The sequence below is a fragment of the Aedes aegypti genome, chromosome 2 (assembly GCF_002204515.2).
Source record: "Aedes aegypti strain LVP_AGWG chromosome 2, AaegL5.0 Primary Assembly, whole genome shotgun sequence".
NCBI classification, from domain to species: domain Eukaryota; kingdom Metazoa; phylum Arthropoda; class Insecta; order Diptera; family Culicidae; genus Aedes; species Aedes aegypti.
In genome coordinates this window covers 348,536,140-348,554,294 of record NC_035108.1, presented here as the reverse complement: position 1 = coordinate 348,554,294, position 18,155 = coordinate 348,536,140, and the positions used below count along the sequence as shown (strand labels likewise).

The following is an 18,155-nucleotide window of genomic DNA, read 5'->3' as shown; positions in this document are numbered from 1 at the left end:
TTGGACAAAAAGGAGCAGGGTTCTTAATTGATTTGAGAATTTTCAAAAGCAGTGTTTCGAAATTTCTCATATCAAATACGAATCCTGCCTCTTGAGAATCCTTCCGAGATGCATCCAGAATCCTTTCGGGATGCTCCACGTATCTTTACAGGATGCCTACGAGATGGATCTAAAATCATTTCGCTTTGAGAATCCTTAAGAATCCTTCCTTGATACTTCCAGAATACATCAGGGATGCTTGAAAAATATTTCCAAGACGCTTCTAGAATCCTCACGGGATGCTTCCAGAATTATTCCAAGATTCGTCTAGATATGCTTCAGTTGCTTGCAGAATCATGCCAGGATAAAATCAGAGTTCTTCCGGAATGATTCTGGAATCCTTCAGAGATTCACGAGACGCGACGGAGACAAGACATAACACTTATCGTTCTTACAAATCGTCAAAAAGTTTTAAAAATTACCTTTTCGTCGACCGGTTTCGGGCGCGATATAGCCCATCTTCGGGACAATGTCCGACTTATCGGACGGAGTCCGGTCGACGAAAAGGTAATTTTTAAAACTTGTTGACGATTTGTAAGATCGATAAGTGTTATGTCTTGTCTCCGTCGCGTCTCGTGAATGTCGTGTAGTTCTTACGTTAGTGCAAACTATAAAAATGAGTAGCCTTCAGAGATGTTTCTAAGATCTTTTAGAAATGCTTCAAGAATGCTCCAAAAATCCATCCAGGGAAATTCCATATTACTTGTAGGATACTCCCAGAACTCTTCCACGTAAATCCATAATTCTCCTGAGATGCATCTAAAATCCTTCCAGGATACTTCCAGAATCCTTCCGAGGTGCTTCCAAAACTCTTCGGGGATGCTTCAAGAATCCTTTCAAGATGCTTCCAGAATTTTTCCGAGATGCTTCCAGAATCCCCCAGGATACTCCTTCCGAGATGCTCCTAGTATCCTAATGGGGTGCTTCCAGAATTCTTCCGAAATTCGTCTAAAATCTTTCTTTAATACCTTCCGAGGTGCGTCTATAATTTTTTCATTATATTTCCAGAATCTTCCCGAAATGCTTGAATAATCGTTCCAGGATACTTCCAAAACCATTCCGGGTGCTATCAGAATCATTGATTTCAAATCCTTCTGGAACGCTTGCAGAATCCGTCCTGGATACTATCAGAATTTTACTGCGTAGCTTGCAGTATTTTCCGGGATAATTCCAGAAACATATTTCGCGAAACATCTTGGAATCCTTTCAGGAGCTTGAAAATCCTTCCGGGATACTTCCCGAATCTTTCCGAGATACTTTCAGAATCCTTTTTACATGCTTCTAGAATCCTTCCAGAATCCTTCCAAGATGACTTCAGGGTTTTTTTTTTCGGGGTGCTTCAAGATGCTTGTTGGTTCCTTTCAGGATGCATGAGTCTTAATTAATCGAACATGCTCTCAGGATCTTAGCATTCCTAGAAGAATCAGGATCATACTAGGATAACATAGGAATGCATAAAAAGCTCGAAAGATGCTTCCAGAAACCAGGATTCTAGAAGAATTCCAGAAGGATTCAGGACGTATTCCAGAAAGATATCAGAAAAAATCCAGAAACATTCTGGAAGAATCCCAGGCTGAAAGGATTATGGAAAGAATCCCAGAAGAATTCGAGAAGAATCTCGGGATTCTGGAAGAAATCTCGAAGGATTCTAAAAGAATCTTAGAAGGAGTCGGAAAGATTCCATAAAGGATTCGGATAGAATCCTAAAAGGATTCTGGAAAATCTTAGAAGGATTCTGGAAAAATCCTAGAAGGATTCAAAAAAAATCCTAGAAGGGTTTTGGAAGAATCCTAGAAGGATTCTGGAAGAATCCTAGAAGAAATCTAGAAGTTTACCAGAAGGATTATGGAAGATTACCAGAAGGGTTCTGCAGAAATCTCTGAAGCATTTTGGAAGAATTCCAGAAGGATAATGGAAGAATTCCAGAGAGATTATGGAAGATTTCCAGAAGGAGTCTGGAAGAATTCCAGAAAGATACTGAAAGAATTCCATAAGGATTATGGAAGAGTCCCAAAAGGATTTTCTGGGAATCCCAGAAGGATGCTGGAAAAATCCAGGAGGAATTCCACAAGCATCCTGAAAAGGTTCTGCAAGCATCCAGAAAGGTTTTGGGAAGTATCCTGAAAGAACTCTACAAGCATCTTGATTGGATTCAACAAGCATCGTGAAAGGATTTGATAAGTTTTATTTTTTCTTGAGAGGTTTCGGAAAGCATCCTGAAAAAATTAACAAGCATCCAGAATGGATTCCGCAAGCATTCTGACGGAATCGCAAGCATACTGTGAGAATTCGGCAAGTATCCTGAAAAGATTCTGTCAACATCCAGAAAGGCCTTGGCAATAGTTCTGAATGGATTCGGCAAGCATCCTGAAAGCATTGCGCAAGTATCCTGAAAGAACTTAATCAGCATCCTGAAAGTATTCTCAAGCATTCTGTGAGAATTCGGCAAGTATCCTGAAAAGATTCCGCAAGCATTCAGAAAGGATTCGGAAAGCATCCAGAAAGGTTTGGGCAAGTATTCTGAGAAGGAATCCACAAGCATCCTGAAAGGATTTGGCAAGTTATTTTTTTTCCTGAGAGGATTCGGCAAGTATTCTGCAAAAATCGGCAAGCATCCATAATGGATTCCGCAAGCATCCTGAAAGGATTCGCTAGTATCCTGTGAGAATTCGGCAAGTATCCTTAAAAGCTTGTGCCAACATCCAGAAAGGACTTGGCAAGTATCCTGAAAGGATTCGGCAAGCATCCTGAATGCATTCGTCAAGTATCATGAAAGAACTCGACAAGCATTCTGAAAAGTTCCGGCAAGCATCTTAAAAGGTTTTGTAAGCATCCTCAAGAGGTTATGGAAGCTTCTGAAAGGATTCTGGAAGCATCCTGAAAAAAATGTAAGAATTACAGAAGCTTCCTGAAATGATTCTGGAAGCATTACTGAAAGATCCTGGAAGATTTTCAGAAGAACCCCGAACGCATCGTGGAATCAGGAGATTCAGGAAGCATTCTGTAAAAGTTTAGAAGAATCCTACAGAAGTCTTTCAAGACCAGAAGGAGTCTGTGAGAAATTCAGATGGAGTCATGAAGAATCCCAGTAGAATTCCAGGGGGAGTTGGATAGATTACCAGAAGGTGTCTGGAAGAATTACAGATGAAGTCCAGAATAACCCCACAGGCAGTCCGGAATAACTCCACATGGAACCCAAAAGAATTTTAGAAAAACTGAAAGAATTTCTGAAGTAGTCCAAAATAATCCCAAAAGAAGTCCGAGAAAACTCCAAAGGGAGTCCAGATGGAGTCCGGAAGATAAAGTCCAAATGAATCCCAGAGGGAGTCGAACAGAGTCGTAGGTGGAGTCTGGAAGAATCCTATATGGTCCCAGGTGAAGTCCGAATCATCCTTGATGGTGTTCGGAAGAATTTCAGAGCGAATCCGGAAGAATCCCAGAGGGAGTCCAGTAGAATCCTAGAAGCGGGTGATGCACGTTTCACATGTCAGGAGACGTGAACCTTGCATAGGTTCGCTGTTTTTATCATTATTGGCTGTAATACAAAAAAGGGAAAGTCTTTTGTTTTCTAAAATTAGAAACAAAAAGAAAATAATGGTTTGAGAAAATCGATTTAGTAAGTTGTTGTATCTAGTATCTCACATTAAATTTTGTTTGTCTCAGTGTAGTTATAAATTTAACAAAAAATAAACTACTTTTCAGAACATAATTCAGATTTCAGATTTTTCAGATGGCTCAATTCATATCTTGTTAATCTTTGGATAATACGACAGCACATTGAAGCGTAGCAGCTAGTTTGATATAAATTTGATATAAAAGTTTTTGATCTTTTATAATAAAATCATTGGTAAACTTATGTTTATCACCTTAATCCGTTGATCCACTACTGGAACACGACGGCAACTACTGGTGCAAGGGAGCAAATTTTTTGCGTACATTCAAATATTTATATGACTTTTTGATAACATAAATAGCTGAAATTTGGCAAATCGACTAAACTAAACTAGCGCATGCCGTTTTTATCGAAAAATGTAACTTGTATTCCATAGTCCAATCTACTGGTACATTACAACCACCCTAATCATGTGAATTTCACTCAAATACATTTCATTCTGATATGCCAACACATGTTGATAACTTTTATTGTGGAAATTCAATCAGTTTTCTCAAAATAATTCAATTAGCGGTGAATAAGTGGTGAATGGCATCCTTACGGTATCATATGTCATCGAAAACAATCAGAAAGTTTTGATGCCTATTTTTTTACGTATGCTATAAAGCTGCATGAAGCACCATAAGGAAAGCCTCAAACATGCTCAAGTTAATGTTTTCCCATTCCAGATACCCCTGGGAAAGCGCTTGGTCCGGTATCGAAGTGACCCAACCTTGCTGTCCGGAAGTGGCGCAATTTCAACACCACATTACCGCAGACATAAGCTTCGCTCTAAGGCAGTACTTTGCCGCCACGCAAGACCTCGTCTGGCTGCGCAACCAAGGATGCCCTTTGGCTCAGGCAATTGCCGAGTTTTGGGCCAGCCGAATCTCACCAGATCCCGTTACAGGGCTGTTCGACATCAAGGGTCAGTACCTACCTCCGATTTACGTTGAAACGCAAACAGTTAATCGACCACCACTCGCCTCTGACTTGACTCTTTTTTGATTTGTTTTCTTCCGCACAGAGGTGATGGGACCGGATGAAGATCATGAAAATGTTACCAACAATGCGTACACCAACGTGGTCGCGGCCTATGCGCTGTTCTTTGGAGAGTAAGTGGTTTTACGTCCGATCGGTGAGCCCTTTCGGCGGCTCATTAAGTTCCGACATTCCTTTTTTAGAAGCGACCTACATGAGGATGGGATCTTCACAAGATTTACAGTCCTAACATAAGCAACGTAAGTTGTTCATGGTGGGAATCCAAGATCTTTTGCGAAAACAATATCAATGTCCCCGAAAAAGATTATTCTTAACAGTGTCTGTTACATGAACAGTTCCAATTATTGGTTTGGATTTTGATTTGAATTTCAATTTGGATTTCAATTCATATAAGATTTTGGATACATTTCGATTGGGTATTAATTGAATCTATCTATATAAATAAAAATGGAGTGCTGTTTGTATGTCACGAAATGGCTTGAGAAAGGGCTAACGGATTTTGAAAATTCTTCAATAGTTATGTTCCTGCAGAGTGATTCCAAGCAACAGCACCAAAATTTGGTAAATTTTTTAATTCATTTTTTTCTATTGAGCTGAAACTTTGCACAGTTTTTCAGTTCCATCTAAATCGTCATTTTCCGATATCAAATCTTCAAGTTGAGTCACGACTAACTTTTCAAAAGGGTGTATGTGAAAATGGTTCAAAAATATTCAAAAAGCTGCACAGCAAAAACGGTTCGTTCGATTGTTAGACAACTAAAGAAACAAAGTTAGACAACTAAATAAAGATTCCAAAAAAAATACACACAGTAAAAAAAAATTTTTTTTTTGCAATAAAAAACATAATTTTTGACACAAAAACTCAAATATCTCAAAACCCTATCGGAATACCAACGTAATTTTTTGAGGGAAAACGGTCCATTATATTAGCTATCTACCATAAAAATTTGGTGATGGTAAACTAATAAACAAAAAAGTTATGACATTTCAAACATGTCACAATTTTCACATTTAGTAGAAAAAAAATTTTTTTTTTTCGGTGTAAATTATTACGGGAACCGCAGTTTGTTGCTGATTTTATTGTTAAGGGCCTTGCGTGAATTAAACAAGTCGTTTTCATGTATTCATTAGTATTATGTATATTATATGTATAAATATTATGTATATGTATAAATATTATATGTATATATGTATAAATTAAAATGAATTAACAGATTACACGAAAATAATTTTTTTTTTACCAGGATATTTTTTTTGAGTATGATCGATGAGTTTCTAAATGTTATATATAAACTTTAAAAGTTTTGGATTTGGGTATGCGTTATGAGATCATGAAAACATTTTATTAATACTTATTTATTTATTTATTGTTATTCAATTTTTTTACAATATCGAACACTTTTGCATCATTATCAGTACAGTTGGAGTATAGTTTTGCTTTAATATTATTTTCTGACAATGGAATGAAACAGTGAAATTATGGGTTCCTTGGATCGTTTTCGCGTTATTATATTGCTCGCTGAGCTCTGATGCCGTTAATTCGTACTCTTCAGTAGTAGTAAAACAAAATGATAATTTTGTTAAATCTTCTTCTTTTCTGCGATTCGCCCAATCAAATAATTCTTTTGCAGTTTTAATTGGATGCTCACGTTCTTTGGCTAAACTTGCTCTTGTGGCCATGCGCTTTATGGTTCCTCCAATAGCATCACAAGGACCTTTGCCATGTGACGTAGCAAAGAAATGATATTCTGCATCAATTCCGTACTTTGATTTAAATTGACATAGGCTCGAAAAATTCTTACGGTTTTTGTACTGCGATGCTGCTCTATCAGACATGAAATATATCTTTTTGCGATTCGGTTGCAAACTAATCAACTTTTCAATGATAATTTGCACTACATAATGGCCTACTTTTCCTACCAAAAAAACAATGCTGAAAAGTGCTACTTTTCAGCACTGTTTTCGGTGCTGAAAAGTAGCACTTTTCAGTTCTGTTTGGAAGGCGTCAGCAAAATATCCCAGTCTATTCTGCTATAGCATCTGATTCTATAGCTGATGTGCGATACAGATGCAAAACTGGTGATATTGTCGGCGCGATAAAAACTTTGAATCGCTTTCTTGCCGAAGTTGGATTTTCTCAAAATCTATGCGAGATACCTAACTTCGGCAGTGGTGCATTCAATTCGCATCCGGACATGCACTAATGCACCCTACTTTCGATGCAGGGTATCTTGCAAGGATACCGAGAAAAATCCGATACCAGCGAACTGCGGAACTGAGAACGGATCGATCAGAATTCGTAGAGGTTGCAGCAGAATCCACTACTATACGCGTTGTCTTACCTGTTCTGTCCTCCAATAGGGAATGTAGGTCTGTGGACAACAAACTTTGTGACATTCGTAGATACTACTAAGTCGCAGCCTACGCGATTGAAAAATACTGAAATGATACTACGCGTGGATGTATGCTCACGTGGTTTCTGTTGAAATGTTTGTTTGTGCTTTTGGAAATGATCCAACTTAAACGGAGTTTTTCATAATAGCAAAAAATGTTGTATGCAACTCGATTTTTTCAGCACTCGTTGTATTTATCCAACTCGGCGAGCCGCGTTGGATAAATGTACAACTCGTGCTGAAAAAATCATCATTTTGCAACTTGTTGCATAAATAACTATTCTGATTTCTTTATCCTTATCAACGCGTAAAAAGTTAATCATTTTGGCAATGAACAAATTTACAGATACTAAGTCGTGTCTTAAATCTTCGGAAATTACAATAAAACTAAAATGTTCAATTTGCGTACTTTCATTGAAATAAATAACGAATGGATGAATTGTAGCTTGTTGTACGTTCCAGTGATGGGACTGCACTTCATCTTGCAATACAAAGCTATAGTTTTCAGAAAAATCACAAATGACTAAAAATTCACCATCTTGTAATGTATTTTTCGTATTTTTTAAAAAGCGGGATTGCTCTGTTTTAATAAAGTCGTGAGGAATTAAACTTTCTAATTTCAAGCAAAAAAATGACACAAACTCATCTACAGGTTTTACAATAGTTTCTAGGTCACACCTATCCGTGGTCACCCATTGCTCAAATGATAACTGATCAATATAATTTTCTTCAAACTCAACGAATAAAGTATTTTCCAATGATGAAGAATCTGGACAATCCGAACAAGATCGTAGATAGCAATTTGATGTTGTATTTTCACACAAAAGACTACCAGTTAACATTTTAATATCCTTTGATAAATTGATTCTTTTCAAACTATGTAAGATTAGGTTAATATTTTCGTGTGTTGTGCACACACAAACATTACGTGTTCCTGAATTGGATAGAAGCTTGCATTGCCTTGGACGAAGGCTTCCAAATGAGGAAAAACCTACCTTAATATTTTCGTTAATTTCCTTGAAGCGTGTATACGCTTCTTTCAAAGTAGTCATCATTAATCGTTTTTGGATTGCTGGACGCTTTCCATCTTTTTTTACAGATACATAATCTTTTTGGCCAGGCATAGCTCTACCTACTTCATCGTCTTCAAAATATTGAATTATTTTTTCTTTTGTCTCATCTGTTAATGAAGTACTCGACTTTTTGCAGGTAAACTAGTCGTATACCTGTATAGAAAACTTTTTTTTGTAGCTTTTGTCTTCAATATTAGATTTCTTATAGGTTTCTTTTATCAAAAGGTTTCAACACTATTGAGAGAATTTTTCTTCAGTTACGTGCAATAAAAAATATGACACTATCAAGACTTTAGATCACAACACTGGATCGCGTCTAACTTTCTAATAGATGCTATAATAGTTATGAATAATTAAATAAAATATCATGAAAACAACTTGTTAACTTCATGTGGTACCCTTAACAAAAAATTCAGCAACAAACTGCGGTCCTAAAAAAAATTAACAATGAAAAAAAAAATTCACAAAGTGTCAAATTTGTGAAATATTTGAAATGTCATAACTTTTTTGTTTATTGGCTTACCATCACCAAATTTTTATGGTAGATAGCTAATATAATGGACCGTTTTCCCTAAAAAAATGGTATTCCGATAGGGTTTTGAGATATTTGAGTTTTTGTGACAAAAATGATGTTTTTTAATGCAAAAAAATTTTTTTTTACTGTGTGTATTTTTTTTGGAATCTTTATTTAGCTGTCTAACTTTGTTTCTTTAGTTGTCTAACAATCGAACGAACCGTTTTTGCTGTGCAGCTTTTTGAATATTTTTGAACCATTTTCACATACACCCTTTTGAAAAGTTAGTCGTGACTCAACTTGAAGATTTGATATCGGAAAATGACGATTTAGATGGAACTGAAAAACTGTGCAAAGTTTCAGATATTTTTGAAATGGTCGATCAGAATCGACTTGCATGCCTCCGTGGAATCCCTCTGCAGTGTTCCGACGTGTTTGTGTATACAAAAAGCAAAGGATATTTAACGGGAAAGTTGAAAAAAAACAGGAGTGAACGGAACTTCCATTTTGCACGGGGCGTTCCATGGCATTTTTCAACAGCCTACTTGATGGCAAGACGAAGTTTGCCGGGACCACTAGTTACTAATAAATTTGATTGTGATATAAGTATTCTTTTAAAATTCATTTGAATTTAAACTGGATATCAATTGATTCAGAACTTCTATTGGGTTTTGAAAGAATTTCGATTGATTTTTGAATGACGTTGAATTATATTTTAAAGGAAATATATTTGGATTTGAGACCGATTGCAATTGTTTCTAGTTTCAATGTCGATTTAAATTCAATCGCTTTCGAATTCGATGGCATTTTCGTTAGGTTTATTTCGGTTGGATTTCAATTGAATGCCGATTGAATTTTAGATTCATTTCAAAGGGATTTGTAATTAATTTGAAATGGATTCGGATTGGACTTGGACTTGGACTTGGACTTGGACTTGGACTTGGACTTGGACTTGGACTTGGACTTGGACTTGGACTTGGACTTGGACTTGGACTTGACTTGGACTTGGACTTGGACTTGGACTTGGACTTGGACTTGGACTTGGACTTGGACTTGGACTTGGACTTGGACTTGGACTTGGACTTGGACTTGGACTTGGACTTGGACTTGGACTTGGACTTGGACTTGGACTTGGACTTGGACTTGGACTTGGACTTGGACTTGGACTTGGACTTGGACTTGGACTTGGACTTGGACTTGGACTTGGACTTGGACTTGGACTTGGACTTGGACTTGGACTTGGACTTGGACTTGGACTTGGACTTGGACTTGGACTTGGACTTGGACTTGGACTTGGACTTGGACTTGGACTTGGACTTGGACTTGGACTTGGACTTGGACTTGGACTTGGACTTGGACTTGGACTTGGACTTGGACTTGGACTTGGACTTGGACTTGGACTTGGACTTGGACTTGGACTTGGACTTGGACTTGGACTTGGACTTGGACTTGGACTTGGACTTGGACTTGGACTTGGACTTGGACTTGGACTTGGACTTGGACTTGGACTTGGACTTGGACTTGGACTTGGACTTGGACTTGGACTTGGACTTGGACTTGGACTTGGACTTGGACTTGGACTTGGACTTGGACTTGGACTTGGACTTGGACTTGGACTTGGACTGGACTTGGACTTGGACTTGGACTTGGACTTGGACTTGGACTTGGACTTGGACTTGGACTTGGACTTGGACTTGGACTTGGACTTGGACTTGGACTTGGACTTGGACTTGGACTTGGACTTGGACTTGGACTTGGACTTGGACTTGGACTTGGACTTGGACTTGGACTTGGACTTGGATTTAAAAATGGTCTGGCCTAGCTGGAACGTAACGGAAGAGTGTATAACATCCATATCCGATCGAGGAATAGTTCCCACAGGATGCAACAATCTTAAACTGGAACGCAAAATCAACATCCCACCGAGTCGAACCTGTCGCGGACAGACCCTTTCATTAGACAACATTTCCGAAACCGTTACCAATCCGATTACGAGCCAACCTGATCTCGTCAGCAGCCGTCAATCGTCCACTTCGAACAAAAGACGGAAGAATCTTCACCCGGCATGCGACCAAGTTCTCAGGAACACAAAGCAAATAAATCATAAAACGTCCCATCTCCTTAATCCATTCTTCGAGACCGCGTGCTGCACAGTACAATTATCATCGTAGCTGGTGATTGACTCTGTCCGCGGATCAATCCTCGGAAGAGAAACACACACACAGCTTAGAGCATAGACTCCCAAGCTTTCCGGATGCACGGCCCACCTAGTCGTCAAGTTCACTTACACAGTTATTCACTGAGAGCTTTCTTTGACAATTGACCATTGTAGCATGTTTATATCGTATGGCAGGTACGAAGATACTCTTTGCCGTGGGCCACCGAGAAAATTTCCTTTACAAAATATCTACAACCGGCGGGATTCAAACTAACAACCCTCAGCTTGGTCTTGCTGAATAGCTACACGTTTACCGCTACGGCTATCGGGGCACCTACGGTTTTCAAGTTTTCAAAAGTTTTGTAATATATATTCATATGATACAGAACTTTATAATATATATATTCATTTAAAACTCCAAACAACATTTGTTTATGGAGGATTTTATTTTTTGTTTTGCTTCCCTTCTTTAGACTTAATGAATTTTGCGCGCAATATAATTAATTGTCTTGGTCTGATGTCCGAACACGGGGTCGCTACCCACACTTTGAGAACCTATGGCTTTAGAGGCCTATAATTCCCGATCTCATTTTGATCGTCTCCTCTTCGTGGGCTGGGGCCGATCGTGTCTCCTCCAGCCAACATCACTCCGGCCTGCATTTCAATGTTCATTGGGTCCGGCCCGCTCCGATGGTGATTGATTCTACATGGGAAAATAATTTTCCCAACCCACCGCAGACAAGACGTCAGATATGGAAGACAGATTTCTCTCATCGTCTTCACTATCGACTGGCCGGCTGTCGTGAACGAATCGTTTTGAGATCGTTTTTATTATGTCATTATTGTTGTTTGTTCTACGGGAAAGGGGGAGGGAGAGATTCAGTGGAGAATGGGATTGATCTGGTTTCAGCTGAATGATAACCACTAAAAGACATTGTAATACTAATGGAGTAGTAAATTGGGAATACGCAATTAACTATTGTATCATTCTTTAGTAATCATCGGTATCCCTATTCCTGGCGAGGATCTTCTATCCAGAATCAAAAACTCTATCACGCGGCAGCTTCAGAATCATACCATTTATTTGGAATCCTCTCAAGAGCCTGTTCCAGTTGATATTATAACAGCTATTCCATATTGGTACAGCATAAGTACAATATGGCTGTCCTGAAAATTTGTTTTAAGATCAAAAATTATTTTCTCCATGAAAAGTTTTGATTTCTGTTTAATATTATTTACAATGTAACATTTAAAAGTTTATTTTTGTATATACCATGGGTCCTGAATACTTCGCTTCACCTGTATATTTTATATGAACCCCTCTCATCGTGACAACATTTATAGTTGACACTTTCAAATAAAGAGCTTTTGGTTTATGTGGGAATATTATTAGTTGAGTTTTGGAAGCATTATGAGAAATCTTCCATTTTTGCAAGTATAAAGAAAAAATATCCAAACTTTTTTGCAATCGACTACAGATGACACACAGGCTTCGTCCTTTGGCGGAAAGCCCTGTGTCATCCGCATACAAAGATTTTTGACATCCCTGAGGTAACTCAGGTAAGTCAGATGTGAAAATATTGTATAATATTGGTCCCAAAATACTGCCTTGGGGAACATCAACTCTTACAGAAAGTCTTTCAGATCTGGAGTTCTGATAATTAACCTGAAGTGTACGATTTGACAGATAACATTGAATTATTCTAACAATGTATGTTGGAAAATTAAAGTTTTTTTTTAATTTTACAATGCCAAACACTGTCGAATGCTTCTTCTATGTCTAGAAGAGCAAGACCAGTAGAATAGCCTTCAGATTTGTTGGAACGGAACAAATTTGTTACACGTAAGAGTTGATGAGTCGTCGAATGTCCATGGCGGAATCCGAACTGATCATTGGCAAAAATTGAATTTTCGTTGATGTGGACCATCATTCTGTTCAAAATGACCTTTTCAAAAAGTTTACCGATGGAGGAAAGCAAACTGATTGGACGATAGCTGATTTTAAGATTGGAACAACCTTAGCATTTTACCATTTGTCAGGAAAATATGCTAATTGAAAACATTTGTTAAATATATCAACTTAGAATGATAAGCTACTTTCTGGAAGTTTCTTGATGAGGATGTAGAAAATTCCATCATCGCCAGGAGCTTTCATATTTTTTAATTTTTTAATATTAGTTCTCACTTCTTCGAAATCAGTCTACCAGGAATTTTCGAAAATGTTCTCTTGATTGAGAATATTTTCGAAGTCCTGAGTAACTTGATTTTCAATTGGACTAGTAAGCCCTAAATTAAAATTATGCGCGCTTTCAAACTGCATAGCAAGTTTTTGAGCTTTTTCGCAATTGATTACTAATAGTTTGTTTTCCTCTTTCAATGCTGGTGTTGGCTTCTGAGGTTTTTTCAAAATTCTAGATAATGTTCAAAAGGGCTTAAAGCCAGGGTCCAATCGAGAAATTTTATTTTCAAATTTTTTGTTTCTTAATTGTGCAAAACGTTTCTTGATTTCCTTTTGCAAATCCTGCCATATAATTTTCATAGCAGGATCGCGAGTGCGTTGAAATTACCTTCATCTTACGTTTTTAAGACGTATCAAGAGTTAAGGATCATCGTCTATAATCACGGATTCAAATTTTACTTCACATTTTGAAATTGCAATGCTCCTGGCTTCAACAATGGAATATTCTTGAGGAAGCCCTTTCCGAACAATGCCAGATTGGGTTCTCTTTTTCATAATGATTACTTGGACTGGGGAAAAACCAAGTAAATAATTTATTCAATTTTTGATCCCTTCAGGTGACTTGTAGTCACTTGAGAGACCTTTCAAGACGACTTTGAACAAACGTTCAGTTTTGTCGTCACAAGTAAAAAAATGTGCTCCTTCTCTTCAAGATGTTTCAGAAGAAGTTCGCGATCTTTAAGAGTTTCCAACAAAACGTCTCCTTTCTTTGCGATTTGGAAGGAAACCTTGATTCCCCTATTGGAGTTCAAGATCTCCTGCCTAAATCCCCCAAATTCGGAACAACTGAACACGATAGGCGACACTCTTTGCTTCCTCACTTGAATCAAAGAGCCTGGGCTAGAGACTGCTTCGATTTGGTGTTCGGAAAATTTGTCTAAAGCATCGAACTGATTGCTCATTTCGATACAATTATCAACATTAGAGTAAAGTGGGGTAAAAGTTCGAGTGGGGTAAGAGTTTCTTTTGAAGATTTCTAGCTCAATTCAAAATAAAATTTATAAATGTTATGGTGGTTCGAATGCTATTCAAGTAAGAGACTTTCACTCCAAATATCATAAAAATTGATTGAGATTTGGAAAAGTTATGGCTATTTGTTGTTTTTTGACGTGAATATTGTAATTTTTGGCCAAACTTTCGATGCATGGAATCAAATGAAGATAAAATATTTTTCAATATTCTTTGTAACGGCGTTTCTAGGCTAATTATAAGGATGCTTTGAGGTGCATTAGTTTTTGCATAAATGCTTGGAGACGATTTTTGGCCCATAGTGGGGCAAAAGTTCGACCCTTGTATAAACTCACGGAAAAATTTGCAAATTGCCTGAAATCCACATATTATCTTCAGATTTAGCTAAATTTGCCTGCTCGTGAGAAAAATGTTACCAAACTTTTACATTTTCACTTAGTTTTGCGAAAAACTGCTATTTTTGGGTATATTACAATTAACCTTGTTTTGGGCAATTTTTTGATAAAAATTTAGTGTGTATTTTTCAGCAAACATAAGTTTACGGATGGTATAAAGTAAGCCTGTCACAAAAGTATCGATATTTTGTGTTCTAGCCAGCGAACTTTTGCCCCACACCTGATTCGAACTTTTGCCCCACCGGTGGGGCAAAAGCTCGTTTAAGACAATCAATTTTGAAACTGTTATAACTAAAAATGGGTAAATGTTTTGACACAAGTTTGTTCAGCAAAATTACAGCCAATATGTTGAAGGTTCACTGTATGGTGTTTGTTTTGTTTCATCTGCTATTGTTTTCCTGGAAACTTTGATTATACCACTAAGGTCGAACTTTTGCCCCACCTTACTCTATTCATTTCACCCTTGGAAGAAAGTTCGCATTCCGGAGAAACGTCCTTTCCATTCTTGCCAAGTTGAGTCCCACTTTTTTGGAAGGAAATTGTGAATTCAGAGATTCACCCTTCCTTTTATTTGTAGTTGCAACCATGTTTAGTGAATAAACGAAAGAAGACGAGACCTTCTAAGAGGTTTTTCCCAAGACGGTGTCCAAGAAGAATTACCACCGCTAGCTTTCGCTAACGGGTCCAATGAAAACAGGATCGAAAAGGGTTCAATTGGTAGAAAAAAAAGTAGCATTGAAAAGTACTGTTTTATTGCTTTTGTTAGTTTAAACAACTTCCGAGAGCATAAAGAATTTGTGAATGCACAGCACAAGGGTACGGTATTCCCCTTTAAACTTTATTTTAGTTTAGGCCTGCTTTAGGCCACCATGCGGCATGACGTTTCCGCTGCCAATTAAAAACATGTCGGCGCACAGTTCAATCGCTGTAATCATTGCGCAACGCTCTATCCGTCATGCTATGCATCATCTCAACCAACATCGTTCTCATGTCACCCAGGTGCACCAACGGCAGGGCGGTGGGAATTTTTCGCTACGCCATTCAGCATCCATTCTTCACAACGCTCATTCCATGATATCACGTTCCCGCGTCTAAATATTGTGATCATATTAAGATTTTCGATAGACCCTTTACTAATCCCATCTTTACAGCTTGACGAACTGCCTTTGCAGCTACCAAGACGACGACAACAGTATCGATAGCGGTAATAAAACCCACTCAACCGATCTGGACAAAGCCGAGCTGCTGATGGCGCCACCATTCTCCATTTGGAGCTCTCTAGCGAAACGCCTAAAGCTGCTTTATGACACCGTAAATGACTATCATCCCCAGTTCGAAGGCTACCGATTGGGAACCGTGATCAAACAGGCGGACACCGTGCTGCTAGGCTATCCGTTGCAGTACCCTGGCATGGGGGCCTCCACCAGGAGCAATGATTTGCGATTTTACGAATCCGTCACCCGACGCTCTGGACCAGCAATGACCTGGGCCATGCATGCTATTAGTCATCTGGATCTGGGCGAGCTAGAGAAAGGTTCGCAACTGTTCGATCAGAGCTATAAAAAGTACGTTCGGGAGCCGTTCCTGGTGTGGAGTGAGGTGGAGCCGGGTATTCGGGGAGCTTCCAACTTTATTACTGGTGCGGGAGGATTTCTGCAAGCCGTGATCAATGGGTTTGGAGGTGTGAGATTGTTTTTGGATCGTATGGAGATACAGAGGCCGAAGGTACCAATGAGTACAAGGAGACTATCAATTAAAGGGGTCAGATATCTGGGCGCGAAACTGAGCTTGACAGTGTCCGGCGATGAGAGTACACTGGAATTCACGAGTGTCACACGAGATATGATCATAAGTATTGGTGATTCTGAATTTGAAACTATAACAGTGAATAAAGTGTGTAAGTGCATGGCAAATTTTATTATTGGATTCATGGGTTTGCGTGTATATTTAATCTAATTAATCTTTTCAGATGATACTTCAGACGCCACCGCAATTATCAAAGCCAAAGATAGCATATACAAAAACTGCAATATCCCTGAAGAAGTTATTAGTACTGTTCATTCATAGCTAGAGTTTTCATTCCCGGGAACAATTCCCGGGAATTGAAATTTCCCGGGATTCCCGGTTCCCGGGAAATGATTTTCTGTTTCCCGGGATTTTCATATTTCCCAAGTAGCTTTATGAAAAAAAAAATTCTATCTATTTTCAAACAAAAACCATCGCACCATTTACTTATAATATACCTAATTCTTACAAATGAACTGACTACATCACTAGTTATATTTCAATGCTGATTTTTTGTTTTTGTAATGAAAAAGTTATTCATTAAAAATGGATATAGTTTTTGACGAATTTCGCTATATAAAGTAAAGACATTTTCAAGGGATCTCTTCTATGAATTCATAAGGCTACTGAATTTCACATCCATGAAATAGTCACAATTTTTAATATAAAGACTATAGTTGGATCACGAATAAACTCCACGAGGACTTTTGCTTAATGCTATAAACTTTATTGTTCTGATGCCTAGTGTTTGAAATGAAGCTAACATTTCTTTAGAGAAACATGAATAAAGTACTCACAAAGAAGAGAAATAACCAACAAATTTACTGGATTAAAATACATATACGGTCGATGGAGCCGCATGACTTAGAACAAATATTCGAATAAAATCGAAAAATAACGTCTACGTCTACATCTGAAAGCTTTTTACCACGGTTTTGTGGAAAAGGAAACACAAAAAATACGAAACATTTTTTTTGTATTTATTTTCTCTTGTGCTACTATAGCCTATAATACGAAGCAAAATACAAATCAAAACCGTGTTTTTACATAACTCCTACATTTTTGCTTTAAAAAGTGGATCAAAAGCTTTTAATTGATATAAAAAAGTTCTTATTTATTTAATTATTTTGTTTTATGAAAAATAGTTTTTCTTAATAGTGCTACTATATGAACAATAGATTTCCTATGGATACAAGGGAGCTTAAATTATAAGCAAAACTATATTTCGATCATTTTTTTTTTCTAACAAAATCGAGTTGTATATCAATGGTACTTAAGTAAATGGTTCCTGAGCTTCATGTTAAACATATTTTGCAACGATTTGTAGCAAAACGGCCGTAAAAAGCTACTAGTGCGACAAGAGGGGACTGTCTACTAAGGGAACACAGACCCTACACAAAATACGAATAATTTGAAAAATAAAATTCCACCAAATTTGCTTTATTTTCACGTTTTTTTTTTAAATTCCCGGGATCCCGGGATTTCCCGGGAAATAATAATTTTATTTCCCGTTTCCCGGGAAATCAAATCCCGGGAAATTTGAAAACTCTATTCATAGCTGTCGGGCATCTAATTTTGAAAACAGTTTCCTCAAATGCCCAGCATTATCAAATGAGAGAATTATTGTCACAACAAACAAATAAATTCATGTAAACTTCAACGACGGTTCTGTAAAGTCCACTTTATCAAAACCGAAATTTACCGGAAAAAAACATCTTCTGTCGATATGTTGACTTTTTTTTTTTTTAAATAACTCTGTATACAAAATTTGAGATCTTTGAATTATTGAATACTTGTCAAATTCTTAAGCTATCAGTATATGCTTTGCAAAATGTGCAAATACTTGGCTAGACATAAATCAACAGACAAACATCGATTTTAACACTCACAAAATCTTTGCGATGAAAAACATTTGTTTGGCTCGGTACCAGTCCAA

General features: G+C 37.7%; 1 protein-coding gene across 2 annotated transcripts in view; it reads left to right on the top strand.

Annotated features, from left to right (window-relative positions):
- Positions 1–17,879, top strand: part of LOC5576505 (protein-glucosylgalactosylhydroxylysine glucosidase) — a 50,899-nt gene extending 33,020 nt beyond the window's left edge. The window contains exons 6-10 of one of the 2 annotated variants that reach the window (XM_021846229.1): positions 4,381–4,619; positions 4,719–4,806; positions 15,586–16,331; positions 16,404–16,493; positions 17,770–17,879. In XM_021846229.1, coding sequence (XP_021701921.1) covers positions 4,381–4,619; positions 4,719–4,806; positions 15,586–16,331; positions 16,404–16,493; positions 17,770–17,777 — 1,171 coding nt within the window. In that variant the 3' untranslated portion in view covers positions 17,778–17,879. Of the gene's footprint in view, positions 1–4,380; positions 4,620–4,718; positions 4,807–15,585; positions 16,332–16,403; positions 16,504–17,769 lie in introns of both variants that reach the window. The other variant, XM_021846228.1, reaches the window with a different exon arrangement.
- The last annotated feature ends 276 nt before the right edge of the window (positions 17,880–18,155 follow it).